Raw genomic sequence first — 12,396 nt, forward strand, 5'->3', positions numbered from 1 at the left:
CTCCTCAGTAAAAGGCATATGGCAGCCCGCCTGGAGTTTGCCAAAAGGCACCTGAAGGATGAGAAAGAAAATTCTCTGGTCTGATGAGACAAAGATTGAACTCTTTGGTGTTAAATCCAGGTTGTCACGTTTGGAGGAAACCTGGCACCGCTAATCACCAGGCCAATACCATCCCTATTGTGAAGCATGGTGGTGGCAGCATCATGCTGTGGGGATGTTTTTCAGCGGCAGGGACTGGGAGACTAGTCAGGATAAAGGGAAAGATGACTGCAGCAATGTACAGAGACATCCTGGATGAAAACCTGCTCCAGAGGGCTCTTGACCTCAGACTGGGGCGACGGTTCATCTTTCAGCAGGACAACGACCCTCAGCACACAGCCAAGATATCAAAGGAGTGGCTTCAGGACAACTCTGTGAATGTCCCTGAGTGGCCCAGCCAGAGCCCAGACTTGAATCCGATTGAACATCTCTGGAGAGATCTTAAAATGGCTGTGCACCGACGCTTCCCATCCAACCTGATGGAGCTTGAGAGGTGCTGCAAAGAGGAATGGGCGAAACTGGCCAAGGATAGGTGTGCCAAGCTTGTGGCATCATATTCAAAAAGACTTGAGGCTGTAATTGCTGCCAAAGGTGCATCGACAAAGTACTGAGCAAAGGCTGTGAATACTTATGTACATGGGATTTCTCAGTTTTTTATTTTTAATAAATTTGCAAAAACCTCAAGTAAACTTTTTTCACGTTATCATTATGGGGTGTTGTGTGTAGAATTCTGAGGAAAAAAAGAATTTAATCCATTTTGGAATAAGGCTGCAACATAACAAAATGTGCAAAAAGTGATGCGCTGTGAATACTTTCTGGATGCACTGTATCTGGAATTCAACTGGGATTGCATGGGAAGGCCAATCCAGGCAGTGAGGTCCAGAATGTTCAACAGCACACACGGCAGGCTCGCTCAATATGGGAGAGGAGTTTTCATGTGTTAAAATCGTTCCACCCAAACCTGAATTCATTTGTGAAAAGGAAATAAAACACAGGACAATAGTCGACAGGGTTGCTTTTACATAAGAGCCACAGACAGAAAGAGTGCAAGTGTGAAACATAACAAAACTAAAGTGCATTTTGTCATTTGTAACAAACACAAGGTACGAGGCACCCACACCTCATTCAGCCCACCTACAGCAGATCAGCTTCAGAAACACCACGCGCATCGCAACACCCACACTCATTCAGTCAGATCAGGCCAGTAATATATGTATGCAGGATAGGAAAAGCACAAGGACTATTAGAGAAAAATGGCTGATGTATGAACTTGTAAGTTGTCATCCTGTGTTGTGCTGTACAAACATATTCCAAAAAGAGACCTCAGGCATCATCTCAAAAAAGGTCACAAACAATTTGGTTGGGTTCACAATGTTGCTATTCACTTTACAGTAATCTGAACAATGCACTCTCTTTATAGAATTAAATGAGACTGACCTTCAAAGTTGCCTCGTTTCAGCAGATCGAGGAGATATTCAACAGGATCTTGCGGCTTATCCACCAAAAGTCGACTCAGAATAGTCTGACAAGAAGAATCAAAGCATACGTGTAAATTACTCAGCTTTTATGTCTTCATCACCTGTGCTGTTATTTTATATAACACGTTACGGAGAAATTTCTTTTGCTACGTATTCTAAAACACCATTCAGCAAGAAGAAACCAACCACCGTTTGTAAAAGAAGCAAATTTGCATCTTTATTTGTAGGGTGGCACGGTGGCGCAGTGGTAGCGCTGCTGCCTCGCAGTAAGGACAGCTGGGTTCACTTCCCGGGTCCTCCCTGTGTGGAGTTTGCATGTTCTCCCTGTGTCTGCGTGGGTTTCCTCCCAAAGACATGCAGGTTAGGTGCATTGGCAATCCTAAATTGTCCCTAGTGTGTGCCCAGCGGTGGGCTGGCGCCCTGCCCCCTGTGTTGGCTGGGATTGGCTCCAGCAGACCCCCATGACCCTGTGTTAGGATATAGCGGGTTGGACGATGACTGACTGACTAACTAACTTGTGCCTGAATCAGCTTGGATTAAACCTTTCATTATTTTAATCTTCACACGTGACAGGGTAAGCGCCCCCTGCTGGAAGAGGTGTTGGCGAGGCCAGCAGGGGTTGCTTACCCTGTGGTCTGAATGTGGGTCTCAATGCCCCAGTGTGGTGATGGAGACACCATGTGCTGTAAAAAAAAGGGTGCAGCCTTTGGATGAAACTTAAAACCAAAGTCCTGACTCTCAGTTGTCATAAAAGACCCCTAGGCATCCTTCATAAAGACTGAGGTGTATCCTGGTGTCCAGGCTAAACTGCCTACCACGGCCTAGTCGTTCTGGCCCCCTAATCATGCCCTGTCTCTAATTGGCTCTCTCTCTCTCTCTCTCTCTCTCACCACTTTACCACCTAATAGCTAATGTGTGGCGAGCGTACCAACACAAAATGGCTGCCATCACGTCATCCAGGTGGGTGCTGCACATTAGTGGTGGTTGAAATGGTACGTAAAGCGCTTTGGAGTAGTAAGCAAGGCACTATATAGATATAAAAAATTATTAGTAAATAGGCAAATGCTCAATGATGCCCATTTCTGGGTCCAGATAGAGTGTACCAATGATCTGAATGTTTGAAACAGCACTACAGATATGGCTGCCCGAGAATGTGAATTTCAGATCCTCAAATACAGAATTAGCAAAGCTGGCACTTCAGGATATATACAGATGCTGGTCATAAAATTAGAATATCATGAAAAAGTTGATTTATTTCAGTAATTCCATTCAAAAAGTGAAACTTGTATATTACATTCATTCATTACACACAGACTGTTGTATTTCAAATGTTTATTTCTTTTAATGTTGATAATTATAACTGACAACTAATGAAAGTCCCAAATTCAGTATCTCGAAAAATTAGAATATTGTGAAAAGGTTCAATATTGAAGACACCTGGTGCCACACTCTAATCAGCTAATTAACTCAAAACACCTGCAAAAGCCTTTAAATGGTCTCTGTCTAGTTCTGTAGGCTACACAATCATGGGGAAGACTGCTGACTTGACAGTTGTCCAAAAGACGATCATTGACATCTTGCACAAGGAGGGCAAGACACAAAAGGTCATTGCTAAAGAGGCTGGCTGTTCACAGAGCTCTGTGTCCAAGCACATTAATAGAGAGGCGAAGGGAAGGACAAGATGTGGTAGAAAAAAGTGTACAAGCAATAGGGATAACCGCACCCTGGAGAGGATTGTGAAACAAAACCCATTCAAAAATGTGGGGGAGATTCACAAAGAGTGGACTGCAGCTGGAGTCAGTGCTTTAAGAACCACCACACACAGACGTATGCAAGACATGGGTTTCAGCTGTCGCATTCCTTGTGTCAAGCCACTCTTGAACAAGAGACGGCGTCAGAAGCGTCTCACCTTTGGACTGCTGCTGAGTGGTCCAAAGTTATGTTCTCTGATGAAAGTAAATTTTGCATTTCCTTTGGAAATCAAGGTCCCGGAGTCTGGAGGAAGAGAGGAGAGGCACAGAATCCACGTTGCGTGAGGTCCAGTGTAAAGTTTCCACAGTCAGTGATGGTTTGGGGTGCCATGTCATCTGCTGGTGTTGGTCCATTGTGTTTTCTGAGGTCCAAGGTCAACGCAGCCGTCTACCAGGAAGTTTTAGAACACTTCATGCTTCCTGCTGCTGACAAACTTTATGGAGATGCAGATTTCATTTTCCAACAGGACCTGGCACCGGCACACAGTGCCAAAGCTACCAGTACCTGGTTTAAGGACCATGGTATCCCTGTTCTTGATTGGCCAGCAAACTCGCCTGACCTTAACCCCATAGGGGGTCTATGGGGTATTGTGAAGAGGAAGATGCAATACGCCAGACCCAACAATTCAGAAGAGCTGAAGGCCACTATCAGAGCAACATGGGCTCTCATAACACTTGAGCAGTGCCACAGACTGATCGACTCCATACCACGCCGCATTGCTGCAGTAATCCAGGCCAAAGGAGCCCCAACTAAATATTGAGTGCTGTACATGTTCATACTTTTCATGTTCATACCTTTCAGTTGGCCAACATTTCTAAAAATCCTTTTTTTGCATTGGTCTTAATTGATATTCTAATTTTCCGAGATACTGAATTTGGGACTTTCATTAGTTATCAGTTATAATCATCAACATTAAAAGAAATAAACATTTGAAATACATCAGTCTATGTGTAATGAATGAATCTAATGTACAAGTTTCACTTTTTGAATGGAATTACTGAAATAAATCAACTTTGTCATGATATTCTAATTTTATGACCAGCACCTGTAATGTGCACTCACAAGTTTAAAAACAACACAATGAGCTGCTGCTGTCGAGGATGTTTTTTTATTTGTATCTGCTTCTACTGTTTTATTTGGGGAAACATCTTAGAATTAACTAAATAACACTTGGACAGAGGCAGTGGTGCTGTAAGAATTATGTTTCTGGACTTCTCTAGCGCCTTCAACACCATCCAACCTCTGCTCCTTAGGGACAAGCTGACAGATGGGAGTAGATTCATACCTGGTGGCATGGATCGTGGACTATCTTAAAGACAGACCTCAGTATGTGCGTCTCAGGAACTGCAGGTCTGACATTGTGGTCAGCAGCACAGGAGCGCCGCAGGGGAGTGTACTTTCTCCGGTCCTGTTCAGCCTATATACATCGGACTTCCAATACAACTCGGAGTCCTGCCATGTGCAAAAGTTCGCTGACGACACTACTATCGTGGGCTGCATCAGGAGTGGGCAGGAGGAGGAGTATAGGGACCTAATCAAGGACTTTGTTAAATGGTGCGACTCAAACCACCTACAACTGAACACCAGCAAAACCAAGGAGCTGGTAGTGGATTTTAGGAGGCCCAGGCCCCTCATGGACCCCATGATCATCAGTGGTGACAGTGCAGAGGGTGCAGACCTATAAATACCTGGGAGTGCAGCTGGATGATAAATTAGACTGGACTGCCAATACTGATGCTCTGTGTAAGAAAGGATAGAGCCGCCTGTACTTCCTTAGAAGGATGGCGTCCTTCAACATCTGCAATAAGATGCTGTAGATGTTCTATCAGATAGTTGTGGCGAGCGCCCTCTTCTACGCAGTGGTGTGCTGGGGAGGCAGCATAAAGAAGAAGAAGGACGCCTCACGCTTGGACAAACTGGTGAGGAAGGCAGGCTCTATTGTAGGCACGGAGCTGGACAGTTTGACATCTGTGGCAGAGCGACGGGCGCTGAGCAGACTCCTGTCAATCATGGAGAATCCACTGAACAGAATCATCTCCAAACTGAGGAGCAGCTTCAGCGACAGACTGCTGTCACTGTCCTGCTCCAGTGACAGACTGAGGAGATCGTTCCTCCCCCACACTATGCGACTCTTCAATTCCACCCGGGGGGTAAACATTAACATTGTACAAAGTTATTGTCTGTTATACCTGCATTTTTATTACTCTTGAATTTAATATTGTTTTTTTTTGTATCAGTATGCTGCTGCTGGAGTATGTGAATTTCCCCTTGGGATTAATACATTTTTCAAAATATATATAAACAAATGTAATTAAAGAGAATGAAAAGGTACTTGCCCTGCAGTGGGCTGGCACCCTGCCCAGGATTTATTCCTGCCTTGCGCCCTGTGCTGGCCGGGATTGGCTCCAGCAGACCCCCGTGACCCTGTGTTAGGATATAGCTGGTTGGATAATGGATGGATGGATGGAAAAGGTACTACTGTATGTTAAAAACCACTGACAGTAAAAAGTCATTTTTTAAGGTCTTAAAAATGTTATGTATTGTGTTCACTATGTGAAACGTGCAATATAAATTACCTTTTTTAATTACAAGAGAATAATATAGTATACAATCAATAAAACTTACACAACAAATAGCTTGTGTACTTCAAAGGTAACAAAACAAGAATTCAACCCCCACCCAAGATAAACGGCCAAGGGTATACAGTAAGTGAAAATAAATACATAAATACATGGAAAAGGGAAATCTTTTAATTATTTTTTTTTTCTAAATGATATCTTAAGCACATGTATGATTGACTGCAAGAAAATAAACGTGTGTAATCGGAATAAAGGACATGAAATAAAAATAAGAATTAGCTTTCCATTATAAAGCAGTAGAATTTAAACCAACGGTTTGCCGTCTTTAAGTCCACAGAATGGAGGCAGAATTAACAGCCACCCACTCGGGACCACGCCAAGCCTTGTGCTTACTGCTTATTATGCCATCCATGATCTTCTGTTCATTTTGAGTTCACAATTTTGAGGTCTGAAAAATGAAAGTACGTCTTATGAGAAGGAAGGATTTAGGAGTCGTAGAGGACAACTGGCAGATGGTGGTCAGAAGTCATTAAAAGGCTAACAGAATGTCAGGTTATATAGCGCCCTGATGTGTGGAGTACAAGTCCATGGAGGTTCTGCTCAAGCTTTATAAACACACTGGTGAGGCATCATCTGGAGTCCTGTGTGCATTTTTGGTCTCCAGGATACAAAAAGGACATAACAGCACTAGAGAGGGTCCAGAGCAGAGCAATGAGGCTGATTCCAGAAGTACAGAGGATGAATTATGAAGAAAGATTAAAAGAGCTGAGCCTTTACAGTTTAAGCAAAAGAAGATTAAGAGAAGACCTGTTTGAAAACATTGGGACACAGTTGGAAACTTGTTAGGGTGAATCCCACACAAACGTTAGGAAGTTTTTGTTTACAAAGAGAACCACAAACACGTGGACTAAGTGACCAAGCAGTGTGACAGACGGTAGGACTTTGGTAGCACTGCCAACCATCCTTACTTTTAAACGCGCCATGGACTGTCTGGGAGGAATTTTTTGGAAAATCTCCATATCCTTATCATTGGTAAAAATTAAAAGCCAATCCGCATTTGCGGAAATAGTGTGCACACTTCCAACCCCCCCAGAATCTTCACTTCCATTCCGGAAGTAAACAACGCAGATATTGACAAGAATAGTTAGGTGTGTGTCCAACTTGGCTTTTTCACTTCATCTTTTGAATTCAGCTTTATCTTCTTGGCGAGTAGACAGTTCATTGTAGATGTTGTTCCTTTCCTTAATTATTAGTAAACCTAATTCACCTTAACCAAGTGAATTTATTCAAAATCAAAATTACAAATTTCACATTTTCTTGGAGAGATCTTATTTTCAATTCTTAACCAAGAAATTTCAGACATCCAGGTACAGTCCATGGGCGGCACGGTGGCGCAGTGGTAGCACTGCTGCCTCACAGTAAGGAGACCTGGGTTCACTTCCCGGGTCCTCCCTGCATGGAGTTTGCATGTTCTCCCCGTGTCTGTGTGGGTATCCTCCCACAGTCCAAAGACATGCAGGTTAGGTGGATTGGAGATTCCAAATTGTCCCTAGAGTGTGTGTGTGTGTGTGTGTGTGCGCACCCTGCCTGGGATTTGTTCCTGCCTTGCACCCTGTGTTGGCTGGGATTGGCTCCTGTGACCCTGTAGTTAGGATATAGCGGGTTGGATAACCTAAAATGGATTTAGAATTGTAAATGAATGAGTCTACTATTAAAGTTTCAGTTAATTTAAAAAAAAATCACTCGTTTATTCTGTCATATAAATTCAATACCTTTTTAGTTATCAGTTGATCAAGTAGTAAGCCACTTCAAGTAATTTAATATTTTCATAATTCATTCATTTATATAAAAATTCACAAATACCCATTATACCAAAAAGAAAGTGCAAGTTCACAGACCAGTTGAACCACAGATATCCTTGTTTTTGATTCAGTTAAGGAGCTAAAGCTCCCAGGATTCAATTTCAGTAGCATGCAATGTAAAGATTTCCATTCATATTTATCCAAGAACCCAGGTTTACGTTGAAAAATAGCATCAGTGGAAAAATATAAAAGAATGTAGATAAATGCAAATAAACTAAACTCAAAAAAGGAAAATTATTTTACTAGAAGTGAATTTATCATGTGTATCGTTTTTTATGGGTTTGCGACAGTTAAGCTATCCAAATAAGAATGGAAGGAATGAAGTCTGTTCATTTAAGAGACTTGACATATTCAAAATGTTTAAATGGCTTATTAGTTTGCCAGTGACTGTGATTATGGCCATCATTTCATAATTATAGTGATAAAATGCTACTAAAGGTTGATATCATTTTAAAAAACCATAAGACAGTATAAATGGCACATTACAGCTTCATAGGGAAAGACATCCTCAAAAGTTCTCATTTTTCGACCTTAATGTCCTCATTTCCAGAGAAAGAGAGTTGGGCAGCCTTAACTTGGGGGACTTTTAAAACTACACTTGATGCTATCCATCCATCCATTTTCCAACCCGCTGAATCTGAACACAGGGTCACGGGGGGCTGCTGGAGCCAATCCCAGCCAACACAGGGCACAAGGCAGGAACCAATCCCGACTGATGAGCTCTGTTAGACTGAATGGCCTTTTCCTGTCAAACTCTTTCTAATGTTCTAATATCCTAACATCCATTGTTGTACCAGATACAAATATGTGTCCTTAAGCAATTGTATCCCTTTCTGAAAGAAACAATAAAATTGGATTCTGTTTTTTATTTCAGAAATAACTGGCCATTACCATTCTTCTGTCATTTTCTAACCCACTTTATGCAGACCAGGGTTTCTGAGGTCCTGGAGTCCATCCCAGCCAGCACTGGACACAAGGCAGGAAACAAAACCCAACCAGGTCACCAGTCCATGGCAGTGTGACCACACATACACATACCAAACAACACACATTGGGGCCACTTAAGCATCGCCATGTCACCTGACCTGCATGTAATTGGACAATGGGGGGGGAAAACCCACACAGACATGGGGAGAACATGTAAACTCCACATGGGGAAAACAAACCCTGGTCTCCATTACCAATGCTGTACAAATCAGCAGATTTTAACGGGGAAAGAATTTAAAAAAAAAAAAAAAAAAAACAGAAAAAGAAAAGAAATACAGAAAAAAAAGGTGTAAAAAAGTTTTACATTTCTATTGCTATAAGGCGGAAATGGCAGGCCTAAGTCTCGCTGGTCGGGCTCTCCTTCGAGTTTTTAACTGTTTTATCTATTAATTCTGTAGAGAAAAGCCAAGCAAAATGACACCTTTTATTGGCTAACTAGAAAGATTACAATATGCATTTAATTTAATTCTATTAATTCTGTAATCTTGTTTCGTGTGCTCTTTAATCAAATTACGAAATGCATCGTTATTTTAGATTCCGCCTTCCATGTCCAGTCATTACTACAAAAAAACTGTCTCTAGGAAATTAATGGGCATTTCTATATTAATGAAATGAATTATTATATTTCATTCTGACCGCTTTATGAAACGTGTCACATACCTGCATTAGGTCAAATATTCCATGTTTTTCGGCGTACGTTCCCATTTCAGGGGGAATTCGAAGTGGTCTTGCAGTTTGGTCCATCTATTGATGAAACAGAAAAACGGACAGGTTGTTAGTGTTCTCTGGTGTAGGTAATGCTTAGCACGCAGGTGTACACCTTATAGACATCATTTCAAAACTGCCGTTAACATTGTGCTTTATAAAAGCCTCAAGAGGATTTCCATAACTTTAACAGCTATTAAATCTGTCATTCATCGATACATACTTCAATATACTGCAAATGATCTCCGCCAATTTCCAAACACTAATATGGCATGACTTCAATAACAAGAGTTTTGAAAGCACAAGCTCGGCCAAACAACCTGTTGCTAGGAGAGTCGAACGTCAAAGCTAAGCGCCAGTCACGAAGCAATTAGTTGATGACGTATTTATGGTGCGTCGACCTCCCCTTGTATTAGCCATGCTGCTAATAGAATTACAGCTGGCGCGTATACATTGTACCCAGTGTTTGTAACTGGCAGTAATCTGCTGCACCGTTTACGTTTTCATCTGTTGTACAACGTGAATGAAAACGGTGTGTAACTAGGTGGTCGTTGTTAGAGGGAACGGTATAGATAGTGATAATTAGATGAGGATTTAGTACTTTAGTCTCCGTTTTTGTATTACATGCGAACGAGGTATATTTTGAATGTTAATTTATGTTTAATTTGAAGTTTGTTTTAAATGTTAACGTTAAGTATGCGGATTAGGACATGTCCATAAAAGGTTATTGCTTGTTAAGGAATAGTTTATTATTATTATCATTTTTTATTCGGAAGATTTAAAGTAAGATGTTTCGCTGTGAAATAGTGTGAGCAGATTTACTGCCTGGATTTGTATTAGAATAAATTTTGAACGTAATTACATACAAGTCTGTAGAACATATAAACGAGATAGTAAATGTATTTTCTGTGTAGGCTTATGTTTCTAACAAGTTAAGAATTGTATCCAGAGCTTCTGACTCACCTCACCGTGAGTTATAACAAGGAGGAAGAGAGATTGTAGCTCGGTATTTATCTTCGTTTATTTCTTGCATATGTAGGTACTTGTGTACTAAACGGACGGCTAGTGCCCTTTTCTGTTATCGTGACGCAGATCGGATTTTCGTTTTTAAGTACCCATATTTATTTATGTTACTTCTCATAATGGTGACAGTTTGGATGATTCTGCTATTTTGATGGACATCTGAATAAACCCTCCGTTAAATCAAAGGGCTGTTGTGTTCGTGATTCCTGGACGGAATAGCAATGCTGCATAAGGGCCACACACCAGACTAGGTTTGTTTTTTTTAGATATAAATAAGCCTGTCTTAGAAGAACAGCAGTAGAACTTTTATCTTTGTATACTATTTATTCATTATAATTGTAACCTAATTTTTTTTTTCTTCTCTTGTAACTATTGCTTTGATATCTTGTAAAGCGCTTTAAGCTACAAATGTTGTTGTAGTAGAGAAGCTGAACTTTTAGGGGAACAATAAACTCCAGAAGTGGACAGCTGGAACTGAAAAGCCATCTTCTACAAGGTAACCAGCACTTCAAAGTCCCAAACCAGAACACTTCACCCTTAAAAATCAGGAGTGGTCTCCCCTACAGATATGTGGATGGATATTTGAGGAGTAAACTGCAAGACAATGATTTATATTTTTGTATTACTAGGGGTCTTTGCCCCCACCAGCACTACGTGCTGTTGTGAAGAGAGGGGCTGAATGCACCCCAAGGAGACGCGCTCGCTCCTCTGAAACCCCCTCATAAACGGTGATACAATGGGAAACAAACAGCTTTTTTTTACCTCCTCTTTGCTCGATCAGCTGCTGGGCCGTTGTGATCTGCATTCCGTGTGGCACTTCAAACGTTGAAAAGCCTTTCAATCCTATTTTTTGTAAAAATTGATCTATATTTACAGAATGATTACAATTTAAAAAAAAAAACGTTTAAAAGCCTGTACAGCAGCTGTCCTTTTGTCTCACTGCCTTGTCTCTCTTCTCCCCCAGACATCCTCAAACACTATTTAATCTCTTTTCGCTGTTCCATTATTTCATCAAGTAATATTTTCCGTTTGTTTGCGCTAATGCGATCTTTACTATAATTTTTTTGAGACTTTTGAAATTTCCTACTTCCATCATCTCTAACCTGCTGCTCGTGCTAACATTTTTGAATGCTTAAAGACGTTCTACTTTGTCTTTTTCCGGCCCCTGGCCTGGTTAAATCCATCCATCCATCCATTATCCAACCTGCTGAATCCGAACACAGGGTCACGGGGGTCTGCTGGAGCCAATCCCAGCCAACACAGGGCACAAGGCAGGAACCAATCCCGGGCAGGGTGCCAACCCACCGCAGACTCTTGGCACAAAGTCTAGTCTTGCTTAAGAGCTGAGAGCACGGGAAGTGTGTCTGCCAAAAGCATTCCAACAACTGAGAGGTTCGATGACGGTGGTTTTATTTGAAAATGGATGCAAGTAGGGCGTGACTTGCAAAAGTCACCGTCTCACGGGACTTGCTTCCAAAGGTTGTAAGTATGAGGTGACTTGACCATCTCGTGGGACGTGAAAGTGTCTCTCTTCAAAACATCACGTCTCATCCCACAATTTTTTTTTTTTTTTAATAATAGAGATGTACATTAAAGAACCATGAACAACAAATCAAATCCAATTAATATATATTGGAACAATTATTATAAAAGTAAAATTGAATAAATCGGACTCTGCAGCTGCATGAATAAAAAGTAAAGTACCACTTCTGGTTAGCAGAAATAGCCCAAAAGTTGATAGAAATCTGCGTTTTGTACCTAATACTTGTATGCAAAATTTGGTTGAGCTAAGTGAAGGTGTACTCAAGTTATCATATTTACACACACACACAGATTTAATTCCAAAAATGGTATTTTCTGACTCGGAGGTGTAAAACATTGAAATTCATCAAAATCTCAAAATGGAATTTTTGGAGGATTCCAATACTTTCCCTAAACTTCGTATACGAGAAAGTAAAAATGAAGGTGCCC

At 41.2% G+C, this 12,396-nt stretch overlaps 2 protein-coding genes across 3 annotated transcripts in view; both read right to left on the bottom strand.

The window, feature by feature from the left end:
• The window catches only part of ak8 (adenylate kinase 8), a 175,881-nt gene that overhangs the window by 160,167 nt on the left and 3,318 nt on the right, over window positions 1–12,396 (bottom strand). Inside the window, exons 1-3 of one of the 2 annotated variants that reach the window (XM_028808573.2) lie at window positions 9,626–9,744; window positions 9,358–9,441; window positions 1,477–1,561 (exon numbers count right to left, since the gene is read on the bottom strand). In XM_028808573.2, the coding sequence (XP_028664406.1) occupies window positions 1,477–1,561; window positions 9,358–9,441 (169 nt within the window). In that variant the 5' untranslated portion in view covers window positions 9,626–9,744. Of the gene's footprint in view, window positions 1–1,476; window positions 1,562–9,357; window positions 9,442–9,625; window positions 9,745–12,396 lie in introns of those variants that run through there. The other variant, XM_051931801.1, reaches the window with a different exon arrangement.
• LOC114656939 (hamartin-like) overlaps window positions 1–12,396 on the bottom strand; it is a 180,543-nt gene that overhangs the window by 117,560 nt on the left and 50,587 nt on the right. The window lies entirely within an intron of this gene.

The sequence above is a fragment of the Erpetoichthys calabaricus genome, chromosome 9 (assembly GCF_900747795.2).
Source record: "Erpetoichthys calabaricus chromosome 9, fErpCal1.3, whole genome shotgun sequence".
In the NCBI taxonomy this organism is placed as follows: domain Eukaryota; kingdom Metazoa; phylum Chordata; class Cladistia; order Polypteriformes; family Polypteridae; genus Erpetoichthys; species Erpetoichthys calabaricus.